Source organism: Microtus pennsylvanicus, chromosome 16 (assembly GCF_037038515.1).
Source record: "Microtus pennsylvanicus isolate mMicPen1 chromosome 16, mMicPen1.hap1, whole genome shotgun sequence".
NCBI classification, from domain to species: domain Eukaryota; kingdom Metazoa; phylum Chordata; class Mammalia; order Rodentia; family Cricetidae; genus Microtus; species Microtus pennsylvanicus.
The window spans coordinates 26,752,546-26,779,630 of record NC_134594.1 but is presented as its reverse complement, the minus strand read 5'-3'; the positions used below and the strand labels follow the sequence as shown (position 1 = coordinate 26,779,630).

Here is a 27,085-nt window from a genome sequence, read left to right as displayed (position 1 = left end):
TTTTATCTGTCTTATGCCAAACCTTTTAAGAAGTCACTATCCAGATCTGTAAGAGTCGTGAAGCATTATCTGTCACCTGACAAATCTTTTAGTGTCTTCCAGTTGTGATAGGAAAATCAATTAATAGGTGAGATCATGGGTAAAATGTGCTTTTGGAATGAGAAGATCAAAGAAATTGAGGAATGATGGAAAACATGCTAGGGAAGACGGCTCCTTGGCTGGCACTTAAAAGAGATGTTAGTCAGATGAAAAGGGGGAGGTTTTTTTTTGAGGTGTACAGACACGGGTGGTGGTGTGAGGTTGGGGATTGTTAAATAGGGTTTTCTAAGTGAATGTTCATCATAAACACAATATAGAAGATTCGAAGCGAAGACTAGCTTAAGGTCTTCACTGTAGTTTTGGAAGAACTAAATAAATGGAGTGGAAAATGTCCAAGAGGTAGGATTGATGAGGAGGAGCCAAAAGAATGAGTTTGGCTTTAATCTTGAAGTTGTGGGGTGATTTTAAGAGTACATGGGTAATTTTTTAAAGATATTGATAGCAGGGAACAAAAGATAGAGATCTGGAGTACATGCAGTAATTCATGTAAGAAATTATGGTGGGAAAATATCATGAGGTAATGAACAACTGATTGACCAAATATAAACACACGTTTACCCCAACTAGTTACCTGGAAGATTTAGTAAGACATTGTAGAACATTTTCACTGTTGGCCTTGCAGAACACTTTCACTGATATTTTCTAACACGAAATGCATTGTTTTATGTTACACATAATTTAGATTCCTCTTCACCCAAACATCCCAGGAAACCAACTTAATCCTTGTACTCTTCATTTAACCCATGTAGCCGTTCTTGGCTTTTGTTCTCAATATGCCCACTGGAACTCGCCATGACATCTACGCTGCAGTAGTCACTATGTGTTCTTCCACCACCATGGCTGTCCTTCTTGTCCCATCGTTGGTTGACACTTTCAACCCCTCCTCTCCTCTTGAGCTTGTGTGTACCTCTCTATTGTCATCTCTGCAGCAATGGTCACCCTATCCCCATCCCATTTGTCTAGTTGACCTGCTAAGGTGATTCTGGTTCTCATCTTACAAAGTGGTCACGTGGCAATATGCATATAAGAGAAATTTTCTATTCTAGTTGAAATACCTTCTATACGTCTACCCTCCTGTGTTCAAAGGTTTATCTGATGGATCCATTGGCACAATTGTAAATTTTCCATGAGTTCATAAGGGCATGAGTCCTGCTCATGAGGATGGTATTCTCACAAGCTAATTGCCTTCCCAGGGTTCTTATTGTCACTCCACTGGAGATTAGGATTATTTATGAATCTGGGACAAAAGCATTCAAAACAAGGTAAAAAACAATAGTGCCCTATGCCCTATGTATGGACGTGTGTATGTATATTCCAGCTTTTGATAATATAGATTTAGCCGTTTGAAAATGTGATATATATATATTGCCTGCAGTGATTGGGTCAAAGTGCAAACATGTGACTCATGGACAACCAATCACCTTTTTTTTTAGTTTTCAGCTTCCCTTCTGCCTAGGTAACTTATAGATTGTCAATAGCCACCATACTATGTAGACCCCCAAACAAGGGTAACAACCTCCTGCCAAAATCCCAAAACAACAATACAAAACTAATACAGCAGAATAGAGCTTTTTATGTAGTCCTGAACCACACCCCTAAATTGTGGTTTGTGGTTAATTCTTGAGATGTGCAAGTCACTTGATTCATTTGCTAGTATATAAACAAAGATTTAAATTATTCTTCTCCCAAGCTTAATAAGGTTTAGTTTTGTGTTGCTTGCAGACTAATAGATCCTGGCTAATAAACACATGACTAGAAAAACAGGAAAATATGGCTAAAAATAATGAGTCATAGTCAGTTATTGATGTGAGCATATAATAACATTTGAAATGCTTCCCCCGGCCTCTTCCCATCTATTCATTACGTTGAGAGAAATGCTGTGCCGAGTTCCATGGTCGCGTTCTCCGCTCTGTGTCTATTCATTTGTCAGTACTCTGCACGGATCTGGCAAGCCTGCTCTAGGATAGATGGTAATTGCCGCATTTGGATAATAAAACCCAGCAGGTTTACGAGTTATCCATGGCCTGTCTTTGTCAGTGGTGCTGTTATAGTGAAGTCAGCTACACAACGGAACAATCCTTTTGCCAAGCACAATTGTTCATTAGCGATGTGCCCCAAAGAGTTAAATAACCATTAGCATGACAAAGTGGGGAACAACCTGCAGTGACTTCTTGCCTACATTCTTGTAGGAGAGAAGGCCCCGGCGAATACTTAGAACCACGTTCAGTCCAATGGATGTCATTATGACAGGAAGCAAAGTCCGTATTAGTTCCATTTATGATGGATCTTTACAAAATAGCTGACGAGTGCAATGGACGGGAGGAAGGATTCAGTCCAGCTAGTCATAGCGGCAAGGCAGGGCACAGTATCTCCATCCATAATGGCGGCACACACAGCTGTTGCTGTTGCATTCTGGTGGAATTAGAGGCAGGCATAGCCTTACAAGTCCTGTCTTTAGTCATCTTATCACCAGCTGGGTCACCTCCTATAAGTTTTATGGCCTTTAAAATAGCAGCAAACCTGGGGAAGGGATCTTTCAACTTGAGTCTATGGAAGACATTTGCTGTTCGGACTATAGGTGAGATAGTGAAGTGAGCATCTAACAGTGGCTGGCCAAGATGGAGAAACTTTGAAGGAGGGAGAGTGTAACGGAAACATGTTAACTCTCTCAGGCGTTCTCTTGTGACTAATAACCACCAACAGATGTGCGCAGATGAACGGCAGCCTGGGAGGTTTCTCAAGCTGTCTTTCCCTCCAAATGGGTTGTTTATAGCCTTATTGTTCTAGAAATGACTCTTGAAGACGGCGAGGAGCACTACTGCCTGAGAAACTGGAAACTGCCATCCTGTTTCGGAAAAGCAGCTCAGAACATTTCATAAACTTGTCGGAGAAGCAAATGAGCACGTTCCAACCACCCTTTGTCAAATACGATCTAGCTGAATTATATTTTATTGGGAACCAGAGAAATAGAAATGAAAAAATACGGTATTTAAAAACCTTTTATTGCCGGGCAGTGGTGGCGCACGCCTTTAATCCCAGCACTTGGGACCAGAGACAGGCAGTTCTCTGTGAGTTCGAGACCAGCCTGGTCTACAAAAGCTAGTTCCAGGACAGGCTCCAAAACCACAGAGAAACCTTGTCTCGAAAAACCAAAAAGAAAAACCAAAAAAAAAAAAAATTAAAAAAAAAACCCTTTTATTTCATAGAAACGGTGGGCAGGAATGTGTAGTTTTGTGTTTACTTTTTTTTTTTTTTTGAGGAGTAAATTCAGGAGCTAGGCATGGTTGACTCCAGTGTGCTGATGAGCGCTGCCAGGAAACACTCTGTCAGGTAAGAAGAGCTTGAAATGGGAACCAAGACATGTGAGCTGACAGACCAGTATGAGAAGAGAAGAAGCCTGGTAACGTGCTTTGAGGAACAGGCAAGAGATCAGGAGTGATGTAGGCTTGTGCCGAATGCACATCTGGAGACTTGACATGAGGCTAGTTTAAAATCACAAAGCTACAAAGCACCGTAGTTAGTGAAAGCAAAGGGTAGCTTCACAGAGAACCAGGGAAGGAGATCAAGCGGGCTGGAGGTGTTGAGAACCGGACAGATGCAAGGCTTTCTCAAAGGCCCTGATGAAAGGCCAGAAAGGCACAGGGTTGTGTCCCCTGTTCAGGACCAGACTTGGCAAGGCCAGGCAGGGCCTGGAGCCAGAGCTTCAAAGGAATGAAGCTTTCAGTTCCTGGGAACTTGGCCTTTCTCTGTGAAGAGGCTGGGGTTATCATTCCCAAGGCTGCTGTGTTGCTTGGTCTGTAAGGCTCTTGAGATCCCACGGGTTCCCTTCGTGCAACGCAGCTTTACAAGCCTACTGCGGACGGTCTCATCGTATGGTAGCTGCTGCTGACTCTGCCCCACTTCAACCCTGGAAATAGAACATAAGATGCTGTACTTCTTAATAAATGTGCTTGGTGTAAGACAGCCTGTGCAAGGCCTCCTGATCTCAAGAATTTCTATCTTCTTACCTTCTGGGCTAGTCCTCTCTCTCAGGACTTGTTACTGAAGAAAGACCTGCTGGCCTAGGTCATGGAGTTAAAAACCTTTGATGTTAATGGTACCCAAGTGTTCATTACCATGCCAGACTTTTCTACCAGGATGACGTAACATTAGACAAAACACATTAATAGTAAAAACCAACATTTATCTACCAGGATAAAGCAAATGAAAAATGTGTCTTTCTTTTATATTGTCAGGACAGTTGTTTCATTGAGACGACTTTGTTTCCATGTGTCTACATTGTCCACATAGATGCATAAGGTGTCATAAAAATCACCAGTCAGGACTCTGGAGATAGCTCAGTGGTTCAGAGAACTGGCTGTTCCTTCAGAGTACCTGATTTTGATTCCCAGCACCAACATGGGAACTCACAACTGTCTGTCACTCCAGTTCCAGGGCACCCAGCACTTACATACAGACATACATGCAGGCAAAAACACCAGTGCCCATGAAATAAAAAACAACTTTTCAAAAATCACCAATCAAGACATTCACTTTAAAATGCTATCTGTGTAGCATCAAACCCAACAGCTGTGCTCGGTGTGATGAAATTCTTGGAGAGCGTAGCTGGCTGAAGCCCTTGGCTTTGCTTAGCTCATCCACAGGAGTTGATTAACCTCTATGTCTTCTGCAACTGATATTTATTGACTCAAAAAAAGAGATGAGTTTGCATTTCTCAAAACTGCGTCCTCCTTTCCAGATACCTCAAGACTGCTTCTCATGGGCAATTCTGCCCTAGTTCACACTGTGGCATTGGCATTTGCTATAGGTCTGTGGTGCTGGCGGGGCACATCAATGCTGGAGTGAAGTCCTCTGGGCATCTGAAACAAGGTGGTATCAGTATGGAGATCTCTGTGGTGTGTTATGATGTTCAAAGCAGCACAGGAGGAAGTGGATGATCCAGTAGAGTGTCTTTCCTGTTCAGATGACCCAGCAGAGTGCCTTTCCTGTTCAGATGACCCAGCAGAGAGTCTTTCCTGTCCAGAGTTTGCTCTTTTGTCACAGCGGTGGCCTGCCTGACCCATAAGGATACCTCTTCCAATTTCTGTTGTCACAGTCTGGTCCCCTTTGGTGAAACACGATTTCCCGGTGCCAGCATATGCAGAAGGAACTCCAACTCCAAAGCCATGCGCTATGTGACTGACTAAGCAGAGAATTCAGAAAAAAAAAAAACTGAAACAGGAATTTTCTAGGGCAAATGATGTAGGAGCTTGGTGAAAAGAAATTCAAGAATGAGGCCCAGAATTGAAGCTGTCCCCTTCCTGAACTCACCGTGAGCAAAGGCATGTTAAGGTGAAGAAAAAAAAAAGATTGCTAATAGGTTCTTGTCTCATCTGAGCCAGTCCGATGGCAGCCTTCCTTCCTTCCACTCCTCCTGGCATCCCCCACGTCCTCCCCTCTCCCTCAGATCCACTCTGAAGGGACACTAGCTCACTGGAGCAAGGCTCTGGCAGGCCTTGCCCTTCTCCCTCATTCCCCCTTCCTTGCTAAGAACTGTTAGATCACATTCCTAAAACTAGCCCCCAAGGTCTGTTCCATTATTTGGCCACTTCCTTCTCCTGAGATTGACTACTAAGGTCCAGTTATCGAAATACTGAAGTTCAACAATCAAAAGCCCTCTTTGTCTCACCTAGCTAGCATGCCCGATTAAAATTACACACCTCATTCTAACATGGGGTTTCCCCCTTTACCTTTATAACTGCCAGGTTCCCCTGTGTCACACCTGTCTCCTCTCTGTCCCTCTGGGACAAATAGCCCTTCCTCCTCTCCCTGGTTCCCTTCCCCATCTCCCTCATCCTCTATCTCCTGTCTTTACCTCTTATTCTCTGTGGAATGTCTGGCTATGGGTCTCTGCACCCAGGTCCCATCTGCTGCCAGAGGTAGCCTCTCAGATGATGATTGAACAAGGCAGCAATCTATGAATCTATGAGTGTAGCAGGAATCACTTTATTGTTTTTTTTTCTTTGCCAGTTGTGTTTTGTTCTGCCCTAGGTCTCTGGGCTGTCCATCCTCCAGTTCCTGGCCATCCAGGTAGGGTAAGGCATTGGGTCCTTCTCATGGTGTGGGTCTCAAGTTAAATCAAACTTTGGCTGGCCACTCTCACAAGTTCTGCACCCCAGCACATCTTGCAAGCAGGACAGATGATAAGTATAGGGTTTGGGGGCTGTGTTGGTGTCCAGGTTTCTCTTTCCATAGCCTGCAGAGTGCTTTCTCATGCCAAAAATGCTAGAACATAGGGATGAAGAGTCCACGCCCACACCAACTTGACCTCTCTACGTTCATTGAGCTGTGTGGATGTTGCCTTCAGCAATGGAGTCCCACTGCCAATTTTGGGGAGTGATTCTCTTGCTTACCATCAGCCTGCATTGCTTGGGGATCTCCACAGGACTTCCTCAGCCAACAACTCAGCCGGATGTAACCCAGTCCCACCACTCAAGCGTTGCCTGGCTACAAAAGATGGCCAGTTCAGACTCTATACCCTCCATTAATAGGAATCCTCACTAAGGTCACCATTATAGATTCCAAGAATTTTCTACTGCACTAGGTTTCCTGACCACCTCCCAAATGTCCTCCAATTCCATCTGTATCTCCCTGTACTCTTTTCCTCCATTCTCCCCACCTTATTCCTCCCACTTCCGTACCCATCCCAGTCCACCACTAAATCTGTTCTAATGCCCTTTCCCAGGAAGATCCATGATTCCCTCCATACACCTCCTCTTTACCTAACCCCCCTGGGTCTGTGGACTGTAGCTCGATTATCATTTGCCTAATAGCTGATATCCACTTAGAAGTGAATACATACCATATTTGCCTTTCTGGGTCAAGGTTACCTCACTCGGGGTGATTTTTTTTCTAGTTGCATCTATTTGCCTGCAAATATAATGATGGCACTTCTTTAATAGCAGAGTAATACTCCTTTGTATAAATACACCACATTTTGCTTAACTATTCATTCGTTGAGGGACATCTAGGTTGCTTCCAGTTTCTGGCTATTATGAAAAAAAAAAGTCACAAAGAACATAGTTGAACCAATGTTCTTGTGGTAGAATGGAATGTCCTTTGGCTATGTGCACAAGAGTGGTTTAGCTGGGTCTTGAAATAGATCAATTCCCAATTTTCTGAGTAACCATATTGATTGCCACAGTGGCTGTGTAAGTTTGCACTTCTGCCAGCAATGGAGGAGTGTCCTCCTTGCTTCACATCCTCCCCTCAAATGTCCCATGTGTTACTGATCTTAACCATTCTGTCAGGTGTAAGATGGAATCTCAGAGTAGTTTTGATTTGCTTTCCCTGACAACTAAGAACATTGAACATTTCTTTGTTTCTCAGCCATTTGAGATTCCTCTGTTGAGGATTCTTTGTTTAGATCTGTGTTCCATATTTAAATTGGATTATTTGGGGGCTTTTGGATGTACAGATTATTGAGTTATTTATATATTTTGAATTAATTAGATGTAGAGTTGATGAAGATCTTTTCCCGTTCTGTAAGCTGCCATTTTGTCCTATTGACAGTGTCTTTTGCTTTACAGAAGCTTTCCAGTTTCATGAGGCCCTGTTTATTTTTGTTGGTCGTAGTGCCTGCACTATCAGTGTTCTGTTCAGAAAGTTGTCTCCTGTGCCAATGGGTTCAAGACTGTTCCCCACTTTCTCCTCTATCAGGTTTGGTGTATCTGAATTTATGTTGAGGTCTTTGATCCACTTGGACTTTTGTGCAAGGTGATAAGTATATATCTATTTAGATTCTTCTACATGCTGACATCTAACTTGACCAACACTGTCCTTTTTCCAGTGTGTATTTCTAGATTTTTTTTTAAAATAAAAAATCAGGTCCATAGTTGTGTGAATTTATGTCTAGTTCTTCAATTCTCTTCCATTGATCAATATGTCTGATATCTTGTGGTTTTTATTGCTATAGCCCTGTAGCTTGCAATCGGGTATGGTGAGACCTCCAGCAGTTCCTTCATTGGTGAGGATTGCTTAAGGCTTTTCCCCATATGAATCTGAGAACTGTTCTGTTAAGATCTGTAAAGAATTGTTGGAATTCTGACAGAGTTTTTGTTGAAGCTGTAGATTGCTTTTGGTAGGGTGCCCATTTTTACTATGCTAATCCTACTGTTCCATGAGAGGGGAGATCTTTCCATTTGATATCCCTTTCAGTTTCTTTTTTCAAAGACCTGAAGTTTTTTTTTTATTATAAAAGTCTTTCAGTTACCCAAAGACATTTTATGTTGTTTCCTTGATGTCTTTCTCAGTCAGTTTATCATTTATACATAGGAGAGTTACTGATATTTTTGAGCTAATCTTGTATCCAGTCACTTTGCTGCAATGTTCATCAGCTGCAGAAGTTTCTTGGTGGAACTTTTAGGGTCACTTGTGTATACTATTGTATCATCTGAAAATAACGATACTTTGACTTCTTTTCTAATTTGTATCTCTTGATCTCCTTCAGTTGTCTGTATTGAATTTACAGTGTGTGTGTGTGTGTGTGTGTGTGTGTGTGTACACGCGCACGCGCGCCCACACAAGCACACAATGGTGCACATGGAAGTCAGAGGACAATCTTCAAGAGCTGGCTCTCTCCTTCCACCACGTGGGTCCTGGAGATCGAACTCAGGCCCTCAGACTTGCTGACAGGTGGCTTTAACTACTGAGCTCTCTTGCTGCTCCATACTCTTGTTAAGGAGGATGACACAGGTTCTTACAATCAGGTTCACTTTCACTGCAGAGTTTGCCCTGACCTGGGCTCTCTATTCAGTGGCTGTGTTGTTTGATCCAGGTAGTCCAGAGTCTGGGTAAAGCATAGATTTTGGTCCAGCTTTTACTCTTGGGAAAATTTTAACATGATGTTAATTTTGTTGACTATTATGGGTATGTGTAAATTGTTTATATGTTCTTGATTTAATTTTGATATGTCATATATGTCTAGGAATTTATCGGTTTCACCTATATTTTTTTTTAAATTTAAGTATATGTTTCCAAAGTGCTACCAAATGATTCTCTGTGTTTCATTAGGATTTATATTAACTACCCATTCTATCTCTAATTTTATTAACTTGGGTCTCTTTCTTTTGGTGACTAGAGATTTTTCAGTCTTGTTTATTAAAATGGGATCTTTATTTTCTCAGTTCTGTGCATTGTCTTGTTGGCCCTTGATTCCCTTGAATTTCTTTGCTGAACTTTGATGCCCTGGGTCTTAGCTTGTTTTTATTTACTTAGGACTTGGAGGTCCATTGCTTTTTATTTGAGGTATTTCTGGTTAATATAAACACTTGTAGCCTCTGAACTTCCCTCTCAGAACTACCTTGGCTATGGCCCAATAGTTCTGGGGAGATGTGTTCTTTTCATTATTATTTAGGAGCTTTTAAATTCCCTCTCTAATTTTCTCAATGACCCATTTTCTGACAATGTTCATTCTCCATATCTTGGTGCGGTTTCTGTAGTATTTTTTTTTTAATCCTGGTTTTTTTGTACTAGCCATGACTTATTAAAATAAAGGAGAGCATTCTGATGTATTGTTCTGATAAATTAAGGAAAATTCTGGATTAATTTTTAATTTAGAATTTCTTGATGCTTTCTATATTTTATGTGTATGAATGTAGACAGAGGCAACTTGTTCATTCCTAGCCGCATAGATCTGAAATAATCACACCTCTGTATTTGCATACAGTGAGGACAGGCGGATTGCACGGATGCACACACATGACTAAAAACTGTTTTTTAGATACTGATGTCAGGTTCTGCATAAACCAGTGGGTTCCTCTTCTATGACACTCAGTTGATGCTCTGGTTAATGTCAGTTTCTTGAAGGGCATCTGGGACTCACATTGCACCACACTCAGGAATTGTTAATTGATGTCATGTGTACCATGGCCTGTTTCCTTCATCTCAGCCTATTTTATATTAAGAGTAATTTTTGAGGAGGATAACTTTCTAAATTTTGACAACTAAACACAGGTCCAGAGTTATAGTAGACACATTATTGATAATTCATGATTATTCAATTGTGTAACGATCTTTCATATCACATAATACTCTGAGAATTTTGAGCAACACTAATTTTATTTGATTTCCTTTATTGAGTACTTGTTAACAATAAAAGAGTAAAGAGTCCTATTCCAAAGTCGAAACTCATTTTTTAACTTAAACCTTGAGTTTTCTGAGTTACCCAGTTTGAAGTAACTCTCTTTATACCTGAAAAATGGTTTTATTGAAATGTTTGCGACAAAACACGTATATTGCAAGAAGCATATGACAAACATCTCGAGAGTATAAATCAAGTGTAAAACTAACAAAATTTAGCAGGAAACCCACATTGCATGAGAAATATGTAACGCCACAGGTTGTATCGTGGTTGCTTGGTTTGCTTGTTGTGTACCGAACACCCCTTTTGACAGCTTAGCCTTCCATGGACAGTCAACTGTATGCTTTGGGTTTTTCCGTGAAGCACATTCAGCCTCTCTCTTCTCAAGGAGGTAAGAGCTCACAGAGCGGAGACACAGCTGTAATGGATCTGGCCACTAGATTGATCTTCGGTTGATTCCCAAGTCAATCGGAACTCTTCTCATTGAGATAATAAAAGCCCTGCATGGTCCTATGTGTCTTTCAGTTCCTACCCCACTGGAGACTAACTACTGTTTCCCTTATGTTCCTCATTCAGAAACAAAGGAATTAAATCTGTGTTCAGACTTGCCCGACGAATCTTTTCTGCTTGTTGGCATTTTGGACTCTGAAATCAGCGTGGCTCTTACAATTCCCCTTTAAAATCAGGTTGTTGGTTACATAACCTCTGCTGTCTGAACTCCGGATTGTCACTGGGAACGGCCTTCCCTTGATCGTCTTCTAGATCCTGAGTAGAAGGAAATGACAGGGGTTAGATAGGAGTGTGACAAGACCTCACTGGTAAGAACGGGCTGTCTGGTGCACAAATCTGTCCAAAGCGATCCTTGTCATAAGAGTTATTTAGATCTATACTATCTTTATTGTGAGAAAAACATTATGCCTTAATTAAAGGTGTATGAAGGTATAAAACTGATGATTTTGAGTCTCTAGAAGATGGAAGTGTGCCTGTAAGAAAGTCAGGATAAATCTTTTATTTAAAAACATACAATTCAGAGGTGCAGTTGAGCCAGCCTTGAGGGCACGAGAGAAGGAGAGCTTGTGCCCCCGCATAGCCCCTGCATCAGTTGGAAGAGAGGGCCCTGTACCTCGCCTGGACAAAACAGTAGATCTGGTCCTGGTGGTTTGAGGGAGTGGTCCAGGTCTGAGGACCGGAGAGCAGGGGAACTGGCCCTGCTCCTTTCTGCAGGCTGCATTGGGTGAGTTATCTGAGGCAGTGCGGAGGAGCTCCCCTAGGCAATCGTGAGGCGTGAAAACTGGTGGACTGGTCAGCCCATCTCCCATCTAGACCCAGAACCAGAGCTATGAGGTGGTCCATCCCAAAATCCACCTCATCTCTGAACTGTTGGAGCAAGCGAAGAGTATGAACCTACAGATCTAAGACAGCAGAATCTCTCTACTGTGTTAGGACAGCAATGGGATCCCCAAGAGGAGCTCCGGAGAGAGCCCGTTATATTAGTAAAGAAGCCGCCAGAGGCCTTGAACCAGACCAAAGACTCAGGAATGAACACTAACAAGTAAAGACGGATGGACTAAAGGGTCCACTAAGTGACTCAATGGGCCACACTACAGCTTCCTCACAAGATTCTTCTTTTGTTGTTTGGTTTGTTTTCGGGTTTTCTTTTAAATTTTGTTTTTTTTTTGGGGGGGGGCGGAGGTTGCATGGGCCGAGAAGCAAGGGGACAGGGAGATAAGCAGAACCAGAATGCATGATGTGAAATCCACAGGAAATCAATAAAAGTTGGAAATACAATAAATGGATAAATATGGAAATAAAAAATGGAAAACAAAGACATTATGCAATTACTTAGTGTCAATATTCTTTTTTTTGTTTGTTTGTTTTTTTGAGACAGGGTTTCTCTGTGGCTTTGGAGCCTGTCCTGGAACTAGCTCTTGTAGACCAGGCGGGCCTCAAACTCACAGAGATCCGCCTGCCTCTGCCTCCCGAGTGCTGAGATTAAAGGCGTGCGCCACCACCACCACCGGCTATTGTCAATGTTCTATATACTGGGTTGGCTTACAGTCAAAGTTTCCTCTACTATGTGACTTACACCACAGCAAAATAAGTCAAACATGTTTCAGTATATTTGATACACTTACCTTGAACCCTTCTGCTGCTGCTTTGTATCTTCTTTTCAGGTGTGTCTAAAATTAAAGATCTGTAGTTAGAAACGTTTTGGGATTTCAGGTAAAAATCAGGAGGCCATCGCCAAGGACAACGTATAAAGTATAAGTAGCCGTTGCTTAAATGTGTGGGTTCTGGAGGATTAAATTCACTGGTCCTAAGAATCTGGCACTGACTGAGAGGTTATCCGCTCCCACACATCATCGTGAATGCACACGAAAGCACAGTGCTGTGTTGTGTCTTTGGAGTCTCTTCATTTGTACAAATTTTGCATGGAATAAATGATTTTCATATTGCTGACTTTTTGGTAAGCTAAGCTAGGAAAGCTACCCATATTTCAGTTGTTGTAGGTCTTATGTATTCCTACATTCTCATTATAGGCTGATAAGCAATTTAGAAGAATTTCAAAGTTCACTCTCCCTAATTCTATGGCCCATTCTATGAAATAATTAAGATATTAAATAGCTGCAAATAATAAAACTTTTCATTTTTTCTTTAATTTTTCCTTTATGTATAGGGGTACTTTACCTGCATGGATGTCTATGCACCACATGTATGCCTAGTGTCTGTAGAATAGAGCATGAAGAACCCACTGAACTAGAGTTCAGTTGTTCAGCCTACAACAGACCGTTTTAGGCTATCTTGTGTGTGCTCAGTCTCAAACCCAGATCCTCTGGAAGAGCAGTCAAGGTTCTTAGACACTGAGCCCTCTCTCTAGCCCTGGCATTTTCATATTTAAGAGTTTCACATGTTCCTATGACTTCTGTTTTATAGTTGAAAAGTAATTCTCTAATCCTTTGAGTATAGCTCCTTCTGTGACTATCTAGCAAGCCTAAGGTTACATTTTATCTTCATTTTGCAGGTATTTGGGATTAAAGACTGATTGGTTCCTGTGGAGACTTCATTTTTCTGATTACCTTCATCTTTTCTTTAAAATATTATTTGCTTTCTATACAGTATCAATATTCAGCAAGAAAGCCAATGTTCTTTATTGGGGATTTTTTTTCAATTTTATAAATTGATGCAAGCATCGTGCCAGACGTACAACAGCAAGCAAATGAGAAAACCTACAGTTTAGAGAATTTATGAGCTTTGCTCCAGTCTTAGTACATTCCCAGCCTGTCAGTTCTCCGTGTAACTATTTGCTGTATCGTGTTAGCACTCTAGTTAAACACAGAACCACAGAGAACCTTTTGAGATTGGATGACAGGAGGGAAATGTCCTTGAATAGCAAAGCCTATGTCATTGCATGTCAAATAGACATTTTCTTTAGCTACAGGTTTATTTGATAATAAAATAATTGTTTATGAAGTCTCATCACAATGAGATGGATGCAACTTTAAACACTGAGTAAAGGTTTGGTTTGTAGTGAGCTTATTAAGTCTTCTTAATTGCAAATTGATTTCAGGATGAAGAGGAATCCCTAGGCTCCCCTTTTCAAATGAACAACTGCTTTCAGGTTCCCTTACGTACATTTGCTGGTATCTGACCACGAGATTTGCCAATTATCATTATTCTGCCATTGAAGCATCCAAATCAGCAAATTCAGTTAGGTTCAGAAACATCTCAGGAGGAAGTTATAATAAAGTAAAAAGCCTGGGTTTACTCTCTAGGCCCTCATATATCTCAAAATGAAAGAGCTTTAGGAAGGGACTCAGAGAGGTAAACAGATACCTGAAGTCAAAGGGCTGGTTGTGACTCAGTGGCAACTTGATGTTTAGAGAGGTAGAAAAGGAAGTCTAATTGTTCCAGCTAAGGGCCATTTACTAGTAACTATATTGCAAGTTGTGAATCTCTACAAAGATTCATTTATTTGTTATTTATGTGTATGTGTTTGTGTGTGAATTTATATGCATCCAGTGTGTGCAATGATAGTGGAAACCAGAAGAGGGTGCCAGAGTTCCTGGAACTGGAGTTCCAGGCAGTTGAAGGCTACTTTGTGGGTGCTGAGAACCAAATCCCAGTACTTTGAGAGAGCAGAACATGTTCTTTACATCTGAGTCATCTCCCCAAGTCCACGCCCTTCTTTTTAAGAAAAGAAAAATCCTTAGAAATACTTTGCTAAGCCTTCTAAAGTGGCACTCTTTGAAAACCATGCCCATAGATCTGCGGGCAGTTCACATCCAGAGAAGTGAAAGAAATAGAAATAGCTCTCTTAATTAAAGAGAAAACAGCATTTTCTTGAAATGTTGTACATATATTCATGGAGGGAAAACCAAATATTTACTGTTTAAGTGCTATTTCAAAGGAAACTTTGGGAGTATTATTAATTAAAGGAAGGGAAACATACTTACCCACAGTGTAAGCCTATGGGAATGAAACAATATAAGTAGAGAAAGGTTCTAATTAATTCTCTAAAAAGCATTGCCATTCTACGAAGCTGCTCACTATGGCAAAGGTTAAAAAGAAAAACAAAGAATTCAATTTACATTTCACAATCCATGCCCTCTCGTTTCAAGGCCCTTTATGTTTTTATGGCAGAGAGTTACTTAGTGAGTCCTGCACTCTGTCGTCAAGGACTGTTTGGTTTTGTTATGACTTAGTAATCTGCCATCGGCTCCCTGCCTTCTGGAAGAAAATCTTGTACTTTTTCAGAAATACTGAATATATACTAAAGAGAAAATACATTGTTGCTGGAGTGAAGAATCACTGTCACAAATCCAGAAGTGTTATCTGTATTCAAATAAGCAAAAATCACTTCCAGAAACACACAAGATCTTCAGAGGAGCTATATTTTCGTAGACATAGCAATAAAATTTTTAAAAAAATTATAAGCAGAAAGCCATCTGAACTGGGTTTTAGATTAACATCAAATTTCAGGTGTCTTTCCTGATTTGTAATATATTGCAAAGAGCATATTTGTTGTACTCTGAACTCTTATACTCTGAATCATATTTAGTCTTACATTTTAGCTTTAGTACATTGAACTAAAATTGCCTTTTTTTAGGTGTCAATGAGCTAAACGACTTTAAAATCCTTTCTTATTTTTGTTTGTTTGAATAACCATCACTGAGAGAGCGTTTGTATATTTTGAATCCTTTTTTTTTCTTTTGAAAGTCAGTCCAAAGACCAAGAACATTCCATATTTCAAAGATTAATTTTATATGCTGAAGAATATATAATCCTGAGGACAGATTATCACTGAAACAGTAAGCAGAAATGCATATTCATTCGTGAGAATGCAGTTTTGGAAATGCAAGTCACTAAAAGCACTGTTTACGTTTAACTATGCACCTACAAACTTCCCAGACATGCCTGTCTTTGTCACGGGGACATTGAATACGTTTTTTTGGAAATACGAAACGCATTTTCAAATTTAGGCTTCTCAGTCAGCAAAATCATTCGCCTTTTACATCATCAAAATATCTGCCCAATTTTCTGTGTGAAGGCAAAACAGTATTCATTGCTCCCCAGTGGATACCATGAAACTTTTTAAAGACTGGTTAGCCAGCAATCACTTTGGGGAAGGACCACTTACGCACACCAGTCAACAGGCTGAAGACAGCTCACTGTGCTGTCTTTTTCTTCTAATCAAAGGAATGGCCTGCACACCCAGTCTTTAAAAAGCGGAAGCCCTCCTCCGCCGCCTGTTACGGGTTAGTTGTTGGTGTTTTACTAACCTCCCTGGAGCAGCCTTTTAATATCCTCGTCTTCAAATAAGTGACCATCGCCACCTTCAATGAACTTTGTGACCTTGGAGACCTCTGAGAGGACACACGTTCACAGCAGAAATTGGTTCACTCAATGAAAAAGAATTTGACACGATTCATCCTGCTATCTGCTCAATAAAGAACTCCAGACCACCTCTCAGCTCCTTTTAAGGTTTTGGTGCTGGCTTTTGGTAGTGTTTTCGCCAGCTGTTAATCAGTGTACCAGCAAACGATCTGCACGGTTACCGTTATCGGCATTGTCTCCCGTTTTGGACAAAGGCCTTATGCTGGTGTGGAATATGAGCATTGGAGCAAGGTGGTGTGGAGAGCGTGTTCAAGGCCTTCAAGCTGACGTTAGCCAATGGGACAAGTGCGGAACGCCACACTCTTGCGTTCCCAGACCTACTGACCTTTCTGGAGGAATTTCTGCAGCGACTCGCCTGTTTCATCGCCTCCTGTAGAAATCCTGGTGTATTTTACCTCAGGACCTAAAGGAAAGAAACAAGAGTGTGCAAACTCCTTTTGTAAAGGCAGAAAAGAATCCGGGCCACGTGGTGTGGGCTGCAGCCACGCAGCAACCTAGGAAGCGCAGGCAGAGGTGCTATGCCAATGACGGAAGTGGCTATGCCCCAGTGAAGTTTATTTTAAAATATGAGGCACAGACTGCGTCTGCAGAATGTTTAAGTATAAAATATATAAGGTGTTAAATTTAAAATTTTAGGTTAATTCATAGATGCGAGTCTCATATAAAAGTTACTGAATTTGTCAATTCTTTTAGATAGATTCATACATCTTAGTATGTAGATGTATAGATTTTAACATTTATGGAACCTCAAAGAAAATTCCTCTTATTACTCAATAACTTAGTAAACTGTAAGCTAGAGGCAGAATATCATAAACCATATACGTAAACACAGTGTAAAAATGCATGTTTATGGACATATCTACTAAAAAGTTTTAGAGTTAAAAATAGATAATGTATTTAGAATATTATATATTTTTTGCAAAAAGAAAATGAGAAACAGAGTTATTTTAATAGTCACTATGATAAAGATTAAGTTTATATAATGCACATATTTTAGGGTTTGTATAACTTGTGTTTATAACGAGTACAGCACACCTATGGAATTAAAAATTACCTGTAATGATTCGCTCTTCCCGGGTCTGTTTTTCAGTTATTTCAACAGGAACCCCATCTATGATTTTGGTGTACTTTTTAATGACTGGTTCTGAAGGCAGAGAAAGAAAACCACACATGACTTACCCTCTTACGGTGTTTATACCTAGGAGAGCTGGAGATTTTAATCAAAGACACGCTTCTTACAACGTTCGTGTTTGAGAGTCAATTGTAGCCATCGTTGGAACAGACTATGAATTCGTTCCAAACAGTATGAGTAACTCTTGGGACTCAGGTGAGTGGCAGGGGTAGTTGCCAAGGTGAGTCTGGCATCGGAAAAGAATCCTTACAATAGAACCTAGTGCTGGCTTGTTAGCACAGTCCCTGAAAAGTTTATTACATTTTTGTTTTGTCTTAGAGAGAGAGAGAGAGAGAGAGAGAGAGAGAGAGAGAGAGAGAGAGAGAGAGAGAAGCTATGGTGTGCCTATGGAGGTCAGAAAACAGCTTGGTCCTTTTACCATGTGGAACCCAGGGATCGAACTCAGACGTCAGGTTTGGGGGAAGCTGTCTTCTCCTACCAACCCACAGCACCAGCCCATATTACCAGAGTCTCACAAAGAAACCACCAGCTCTCTTCTGTCCTGAGAACAAAATGTTTTTGTATTTACATGATCGTAATCATTATACTTCATGGTTACTGTTTGAATATTCATAAGAAGTGGTCCAGGGGCTTCGTTGTTAAACTGTGACTGAATCCACTTAAAAATAAGCTGTACTGTGTCCCTGATTAGCTATCAAGAATTCAGACCTAGTAAAAATGCCTGGGTAAAATGAAAATCAAGAGAAAATCAGCTGTTTGACAATTCTAAACCAACTCTCTTTTCAAATGTCACAGGATGCCACCTAGATAGAAGAAAAGGCTCAAGACATACCTCCATGGATGACCTCTGTCACCGTCTCTCCCTCTTGAATCACTCTGAATTCAGGTTCCCCTTCAATGTGGATCTTTGTCATGGCAGGCCCTGAGACATTATTTTAGGGGACAGGTTAGTGCCTTAAAGCAGCCCCTTACATTGCCCCAATAATAAGTTTGTCTCCACATTTCTTGTCACTCAGACTTTGGTGTTTCTGGTTTTATGAAACTAGTTTTAAACACTTCCTGTTGTCTTTAGGTTAGACATATATTTAAGAGAACAAACACCTCGGCTGCATCTGTTAACGCTGCCACCCCACCCACCTGCCTCAGCATTGACAGTGTTGCACCAGCAAGCTGTGCACGCTGTCGTCTGTGTTAGTGCATGTAAGGAATGATTACACCAAGTATTTCATGTGGCTTTCTCTGGGAATCAGATGGCATTACAGATTGGAGTTGCTCGGGTGACAACTGGTTTAAATCACACCTTGCCATAGATATCCTCTGCCAATCTTTACTGGAATACTTAATTTAAATTTTTTTATCACTTATGACCTTATATTTTTATCTAAGAGCACATGACTGGACATTAAAAAAATCTAATATACTTACCCTGAAGATGCTGTGTTTTAGACTTTCTAGGAAAACTGACTTGAGTACTTACCTTGACTAAGAGAAAGATGTACATACACAGCTACAGCGACTAATTTACACAGCCCTTCAAATGCACAGCGGGCTGGTTGCATTTGACTTACAAAATGATTTCCCAGAGAAAATCAGCTGGAATGTTAGAAAGCTTACTGCTACATTAGTTGAACAGGGATGTTTTATAGAGGAGGGAGAATTATTCCGTTCAGTACATTTAACTTGCACTTCTCACCAGCTGAATGGAGCTATAATCGATTATCTTTGAGAAAATTGATTTGTTTGCTGAGAAATCATCAAAGCACACCACTACCCAGAGCTAAGTAATAAATAATGAGAGAGAGAAAACCGTAAGTATTTCAAGCTGTGATATTTTGTATGTGAGCCCTTTAGAGATGACTAATATGAAGGGTAATCCTCAAAAGGAAGTATATACAATGACTCACAACAAGAAAATGAGTTAGCACTATGCATAAAGATTTTTTTCTTTAGAAAAGTCGAATTGAAATTCTGGAAGCACCTTTGATTATTAACTATTACTACAAAGGAGGGAATTTTACTAAACTCCTCTTTTTTGTGTATTCAGATGATAGCTGGGGAGAACATCCTGCACAGGGACTATTTGCTCAATTTTAGTGGACTTAGTCTTCATTCTGCATTTTGGTTTGGTGTCTTTTTGCCAAAGATATTCTAAAATTATGTCTTGGACTCTAATGCATTTAGTAAAAACTCATAAAGCATCAATGAATTCACGAAGTTCAAACCCTGAGAAGGGAGTGAGAGTAGTGAACAGGGAGATGTGGGAGTTGCCAAGAGGGCTGTTGGTTTCTTCACTTGTGCTACACAGTAGTAGGTATCTCTTTCCGGTTTTATATCAGAGAGTATTTACAGATGAGATGACCCATCTGCACCCAGATAATAATGAGGAAGAACCTAAGTAGCCTGACTCAAGGATGCTCCCAACTGAGGAAACCATGACATGAACCCAGCTGACAAAGACTGAAAGGATTCATGAGTTGAATGAAGAAGCTGGGAAGGAGAAGAGTTCTTGAAAATGGGAACACAGCACACATGAATGGCTTTAGTTTTGGAAATGCTAAGAATGAATAGGTCCATAGCTGGCCAGGCAGAGAATTAGCCTCTTGTTTTCAATGAATTTAACTCAGGGTTACTTTAAAGGGAAGAGACATATGTAAATTTGTCACAGATTGAAAATCAAACTCAAATCCAAGAATAATTAAAACAATGGTGTTCCCAAGATTCAATTAAACCCATAATCTGCCTCTCTTGGGAAAGACTGTTTTCATCTTTCTAATGGAAGAAAGATGATATTAGGTATATTCTTTGTGCAAATTACTGCTGCAACATGCAAAAACAAGGACACTGGTACTTAGTTTTGACCTTAGAGATAATAAAAAGCCTTGAAATCAAGCTAATATCCAAGAGATTGACATCAGCTAGCATAGTATATAGAGAGAAAAGTGACATTTGAAATATGAGAGGTATATATTTAATACATATGTATATAAAATATGTCCAGAGTTAAAGTGTAGATTCCTGGTTTTGACTCACTAAACTATGCTATTTCTTTTTCTGTCTTGGCAATCTAAGTTTTAATGTATATCATGCCTGTTCGGAATTTTTAAGGCTTTTGTTAATGTACATTTTCTATACTCTCATAGGTTGCTCACTGGGAAAAAAATGCCTGCATATATTTGAAAATTTTTCTTTCAATGACACAAAAGAGATTGTGTGTGTGTGTGTGTGTTGGTTGGAAAAAGAGCTACAAAAAGTATATTTCCTGAAGGAATCTACAGCAAAAATGTTTAAGGTTAATTTGTGAAGTGATTATCTGGGTACTAGTGTCGACACAACCTCAATTTAATAAAAATAAATACAAGCAAATGTACTGAAAATATTAGGGATGCACCATCTACTTTGCTTTAAAAGCATATTGCACTCCACAATCTGCAATTACACAGCATGCCGTTTGTAAAGGAATATTTAGCATGTTAGTTTAAAAAAGACTGTAGGTATATTCAGAGAAATGAATTGATCACATGACTCTTTCAGAGTGGAAGGAACCACGGAGGATGTTGGTTTTTACCTTCAATTTTGGTAATAGGCTGAAGACTGCCTTGAATGACTTTAATTTTTGGTTCCACGACTTTGGTTATAATTCTAGTTGCTGAAAATAAAAGTGGAGCATGAACGAAGCTTACACAGAAACAACTCAAAGGAAGTTGTCCTTTTTGGTCTTTCTATGGTGCTACGTTATCAGCTATGGGATTAGGTTCAGGCAATCACCGGAAATATTCACAGCGCCTTAATGTCTTCTCGTGTCCAGATGCTGAATCCTGCAGGCCAGTGGCTTGACTATGTTCCAGAGGGGGGGAAGCGCTAACTCAATGACGCATCCTACCTAGAAATCTACCACTATGACCTGCAGCACTAACGCACTGACTTTCCATTGTGCTTCTTGAAAACTGGCTGCGTAGCAACAGAAGACAAATAAACATGATTAATGTCATGCAACTCATGATAACTCAAATTGCATTGTCAGATTCTCTCTCAGTTAAAAGAAGGCTATGGGGAAAAAAAAGACCCTTGGAGTACTCCCATGCATTTGGCACAGAGAAGAAAATACGGAAGATCATTCACGATTCTAGAGGAGAATAAATTTCAGCCAGGAAGTCATGAGCTTTCTGCAACAAATAGGACGTGGTCACTATTTAATTTTCAGCCTCGTAAGGATAGTTTGAAGGTGGTTTCCACGCAAAGGTTTTGTGGTGAAAGTTTAGCACCTCCTGAGTGAGGTTTCAGTGGTGCAGTTTGCCGCATGCGCCAGTTCATCAGAGCTACAGGCCTCTGGACATTTCGTCACAACTGTGACTAAGAGTCGGTAGCCCAGCGTGCCTTCCCACCAGTCTCAACCCTGGCTCTCACAGGCTAAGCTGTGTGGACTTTCTGAACTGGGGACCTTCTGAAGCTAGGCCTTTAGGGGAACTACTTTCCAATCATTATAAAATCAGAAAACTCTACAATGTATTAAATCCGTGTTTTTCTTGATCTCTCAGGTGGTTCTGCCACACAAGACTCTTCTCCTGGAGCACACGGATGTCTCTGTTGCTATTGTTCAAGCGGAATAATTGATCAATCTTAAAGGTGATACATGGTGTCGAGGAATCTGAACGTCAGAATCTTGACTTGGTTGGTAGTTTTGCTTTTATGAAGGCGTAACTCATTTGAACATGTCTAAAGATTCCATGATTTTTTTTTGTCCTTCTCTACATAAAATATCTTGTGTTGACAACTTATAACAAAGTGTACTCTCCAATAAAAATATAAAATGTGTGGTATTTTGGGGAGGAGAAGAAAAATGAGCACCAACAATCCTGAAGAAATCGCAAAGACAAGGTAACAAATGAACCAGAAAGTGGAGTCTTTGCTTCAGTAAGCCTGCCCCTCTATGTGGAACAACCCATAAAGGGCTGTAGACCCAGAGCTACTTAACAGTGCATGAGTGGGCTAGCAAGTTACTAGGTTTGCATAATCTTGAAGACATAATTCATGTAATGCGATAAACACATTTTGGTTCATTATAAGCAAAATATTGTGTTGTCATGTGCAGCCCATAGAGGAACTGATACGGATAAATTGGGAAAGGATAAATAAGATTTTTGTAAAGATTTATAGCATGGGAGAGTCTCATATCTGATGAATGAAGGCCATGAGGACCCTGCTATTTTTATACGGAGTGATTTTCCATGGCTGGAATTTAGAGCATGCTAAATCATCATGATACCAATGGAAAGGAATCCCTAAGACATCTCTGAGAGCCCGGCCCCGGGATTGCAGAGGTATTATCAGGTAGAGAAGCAGACATTTTGTTTTGCTCCAGATATTTTTCATGTCTATCATTAATATTGAGGGGAATGTCCATAAATAGATAACTGAATGTTCATGATAGAAAGTAGGATAAATTTCTAGTCGGAATAAAAGTGAGTAAAGTAATGCCTTAGCATATTGGCTGTTTTGTGGTAGAGTCAAAACAAAATGGAAAGAACCTCAGCTTTAAAAGCTGCAGTGAAAGAAATGGGGAGGGCCATAATGAAGAAGTTATTGGATGATTGACAGCAGAATTTACGATGAGAGAGAAACGTCTTTTGCCACTGTTTAGTACTTGAGCTTTGATCTTGATAATCTGGTAGCGTAGTGGGTAACAAACAATCACTGGGGTTCCTTTGCCCGGTTTTGGATGTGGTTGTTTTTGAACCAGCATCTCCTAGGAATCAGGGCTTGTCTGCACATCTTCCCGCGCATGGCTTAGGCCCAGGGCAGGATGAATGACAATCTTTGCCATGCTATCCTGTGCCCACTTGTTAACATTTCCGGATAGCTCTGGAGTGTCTTCTAGCAGTCTGTCCTTGTGTATGCCCATTTTGTTTATTTTCTAGAGCATGTCTTTACTCTCTGGTAATGCATCTTTCTTGTTTCCAATTAGGAGAGAAGCAGTTATACAGAACTGGAGGGTGAGACCAAGCCTGTGAGGCCTCTTCCAGATCTCAAGCCCCGTTTGAAGGACAATGAGTTTTGCAGGATTTGGAATTCTAAATACCAGATTATCAGCAGTCTTTGTACATACAAAGAGATAATATTTTTTTTTGCTTGCACATCATCCCCATTTGTAGCCCACATTTTTCATATACTTACTGTAGACAGTCATGGGGATTTCTTTGAAGGTGCTGCCACGAACAAACTAAAAACAAATGTTTATGTTTAGTAACATACAATGTATTGTACACCAGGGACACTATAATTCTAGCTAAAATAAAAACAGCTAAGGTCACTCAGTAGAAATGAAGTCAGTTCAGGTTCTATAATAACTATCAGGTTTGTTACTAAATATTTTAAGATTTTAAAATAGTTCACAGGTAAGTATATGGGCTATGCTATATTTCCCATGTTTTCTACATTATACTAAAGGTATACCAATACTAGGCTATACTAATTTCTAGTTTTTTACATTAGCCATACAACATCTCCTCAACATACTAGAAATAAAATCCAACAGCGTTCTGTACCTTGATTTGGATGTATTTTATCAGTTTGTTCAGTATTTCCAAGAGCTGATCATTGCCAACTGGGATGTCTACGGAGATAAACATTCAACGGATATGGTAAGGAAGTGAATGGGTGATCAAAACTCAGTTCATGTCGAACGGTATCCCATCCATCAGTACATTCAGTCAGTACAGACCTGCCGGGTAGAGGAGTTTGTCTACGACATGAATGACCCCGTTTGTTGTCATGATGTCAGATTCTTTGGACTTCAACTCATTCACCAGGAGCGTCTCATTCACCTTTCAAAAGAAGGGGTGATGTTAAGGAGAAACTATATGGAAACCACTTAATAATGATAAAGTACTTTGTAAATCCCGTGTAGTAACTTACTCCTTTCAGGTAGATTTTGCTTCCCTGTGTGGTCTTCAGGATGTTAGTGACTCCAGGCTCAAAGCCCTTTCCGATATAAACTCCTGGGGTCAGGTGATAAAGAATGATGTTTTGAAGAGCATTTTTATCTCCTGCAGGAAAAGACAGGTGTTGATTTAATAAGACGCTGCTTTTCTGACATTTTGATACAAGACTAAGAGATAAGACACCCCATTGTTTCTGTTTTCCCAGTTCTTTTTCTCACAATGTCAAAATTTTTTTGAGTAGATGCCAATGCTTTATCAAAATATTAGTCATTTCAATCAACTCAAGCTATGCCAATTAGTCTTGAAACTACGACAGTTCCCTTTTATACCATACAATTGTGAGTCTTTCGATAAATTATGGTATGGCAACAAGCATAAACTGAATAAACATTAACAAATGGCTCTCCGCACGTCCCAACCATGGTAAAGGAAATCAAAGTTTGTTAAGGAAACCAGGGGGTGGGTTGGGGGGATTTCTTTTATTTTCTTAAATGTGGGCAGAAAACCTGGAGGAAGAGCCAAGATTCTTAATATGAGGGGTGAATATCTGGCACCCGCCACTACTCACTAATCAGAATCTCCTTCTCTTCGTTTGTCATCCCCTTGAAGGCATCGTTGGTTGGTGCAAACAAGGTCCAGTCTCCGGGCTGTGTCAGGAGATCTTTCAAATCCGCAGCTTCCAGGAGGCTGAGGAAGATGCTGAGAGCAGAGAAAGCGCATTTACTTTGCTATGCATCAGATGTAGGTTCACTCAACTGCACGGTACAGAGTAGGGTGGAATCCACGCGGTCTGGAAACTGAGAAACCACCTCACACATTTTGGTGGGGTTAAATGCAATGTCCCTGTAAAGTAAAATGTCTAACGGGGAAATGACTAAAATAATTTATAAATTTCTCCACCTCTGTTTTTCTTGTAAAATCACATTATCAAAGTCACATTTTATGTGACATAAAACTTTGTTTCATTTGATACTTTATTGATATTACTTTATTTATATCACCATTTTTAAACAAACAATTAAAAGAAAAATCTCAAGGAGTAAGTCCGACTTTAAGGTTTTTTTTCTGCCCATGAAATCATACTATGAATCCCCAGGAACAGACCAAATAGCTCAGAAAGCATGTATTTATTTGAAAACATTTGTATGTATTTTTTCACTTTAAGTTTTTAGATTTCTTTTAGAATTTCATCCCTGAATGTATTTACATCATTGTCCTCTCTTCATCGCCCCCTCCTGTGTTGCCACCTCCCCTGGCTCTTCAACCCCAGGATCTGGTGTTCCTTAATTATTCTCTCTCTCTCTCTCTCTCTCTCTCTCTCTCTCTCTCTCTCTCTCTCTCTCTCTATCTCTATCTCTATCTCTATCTCTATCTCTCTATCTCTCCCTCCCTCCCTCCCTCCCTCCCTCTCTCTCTCTTTCTCTCTCTCTCTCTTTCTCTCTCTCTCTCTCTCTCTCTCTCTCTCTCTCTCTCTCTCACACACACACACACACACACACACACACACACACACACACACACACACACAGTCTGATGAGCCCCTTTAGTGTTGCTGATATATACACAGGTTTAGGGCTGGTCGAGAGTTAGAAAGCCTACTAGGTGACTCCTGACTGCAGAAAGTTGATTCTCCCTCTCATCAGCCACAGATGCCTGTGATTCCCAATCGAGGGGTGTGGCCTCATGAAATAAATGTCCCTCATTCATACTGATGTATCACCTGGCATTGTCACTGTAAAGGTCTTATTTAGGTGGCCACGCTGTTGTTGAGTGAACTTCCCTGTCATATATAGACACTATCGTCTCACAGCAAAGATCCGGCTCCTACAACCTTTCCTTCCTTCTTCCATGATGTTTGTTGAGCCTTGGGTGTTGGGGTTGTGTTGCCAATGCATCACTGGAGTTAGCAATACTGTGAGCCGGATGCTTCTTTGGATAGCTCCAATAGCACTCATTCTTTTGTGCAGGTACAGCTGGGAGACTTACCTAAAGCGTTTATCCTGCCTCAGTTTCTCATGCAGGGATTTCTCTGCTGGTTGGATGATCTCTCGGAATATGTGAATGGCACCATTTCTTCCCTGCTTGCTTCCTCTCACCATGCAGGAGTTCTCAATGCAGATAGCCTGGCCGAGGGAATGACGAAACATGATACCTTTCCTGTGTTCCACCTGAGCTAGTCCTTCCAAGAGGCCAGTAGACCGATGAGGGCCAGAAAAAAAGAGCTTCTTTCTTGTTTGTAATGTCTTGTAACTTTCCTGTGACTTCTCATCCATTCCTACCACTAGCCAAGCTGCCTTATACCTTAGGCCTGTGCGTTCTGTCAGCAGAACACAGACTACATAAAATTCTACTTCTGTTTATTTTCCGTGGTCCTGTCTCATGTTTAGCTTCTCTGTAACTTTTGATGTTAATATTGGCTATAAGTATTCCAAAGTTCAGTACTTCCTGTAATCCTCACATCGGGTACGTTTTCTTGGCAGTAAAACATATGCCTTAAATGTCTAGACCTTAATTTATTTCCAGTTTAAAAATCTAATAAATGCATAAGCTTAATTTAATATATGTGCATATACAATTTACTGTAAGCAGAAGTCTTATTTAATGTGTGTGCGTGTATAATTTGCTGTATGCATATGTATGATTCAATGTGTGTATATGTGTAATTTAATATATGTACATGTATAATTGAGAGTGAAGTGATTTTCTTAACTATTTAAAATGTGTGCTTTGCCATTGTGAAGCCTTAATGAAAAGCCACCATGGGCCACATCAGTTTGTAGGTAATACTTTCCTCCCCAGATAGCTTTTTGGCTGCATTGCCATACTGACAGTCAATGTTTCTAGGAAATTTCACACAGGATATAGTACTTCCAATTCATCTCATGGGGTCCAGAACTCTGT

At 40.4% G+C, this 27,085-nt stretch overlaps 1 protein-coding gene across 4 annotated transcripts in view; it reads right to left on the bottom strand.

Moving 5' to 3' along the window:
- Nucleotides 1-10,178: 10,178 nt before the first annotated feature.
- Nucleotides 10,179-27,085, bottom strand: part of Postn (periostin) — a 31,147-nt gene continuing 14,240 nt past the window's right edge. Inside the window, exons 11-23 of one of the 4 annotated variants that reach the window (XM_075950541.1) lie at nucleotides 26,171-26,307; nucleotides 24,753-24,883; nucleotides 24,159-24,289; nucleotides 23,965-24,067; nucleotides 23,789-23,856; nucleotides 23,418-23,463; nucleotides 20,812-20,892; nucleotides 18,079-18,168; nucleotides 17,169-17,258; nucleotides 16,440-16,517; nucleotides 16,000-16,083; nucleotides 12,355-12,399; nucleotides 10,799-10,984 (exon numbers count right to left, since the gene is read on the bottom strand). In XM_075950541.1, coding sequence (XP_075806656.1) covers nucleotides 10,947-10,984; nucleotides 12,355-12,399; nucleotides 16,000-16,083; nucleotides 16,440-16,517; nucleotides 17,169-17,258; nucleotides 18,079-18,168; nucleotides 20,812-20,892; nucleotides 23,418-23,463; nucleotides 23,789-23,856; nucleotides 23,965-24,067; nucleotides 24,159-24,289; nucleotides 24,753-24,883; nucleotides 26,171-26,307 — 1,122 coding nt within the window. In that variant the 3' untranslated portion in view covers nucleotides 10,799-10,946. Of the gene's footprint in view, nucleotides 10,985-12,354; nucleotides 12,400-15,999; nucleotides 16,084-16,439; nucleotides 16,518-17,168; nucleotides 17,259-18,078; nucleotides 18,169-20,811; nucleotides 20,893-23,417; nucleotides 23,464-23,788; nucleotides 23,857-23,964; nucleotides 24,068-24,158; nucleotides 24,290-24,752; nucleotides 24,884-26,170; nucleotides 26,308-27,085 lie in introns of all 4 variants that reach the window. The other 3 variants (XM_075950543.1, XM_075950542.1, XM_075950544.1) reach the window with 3 other exon arrangements.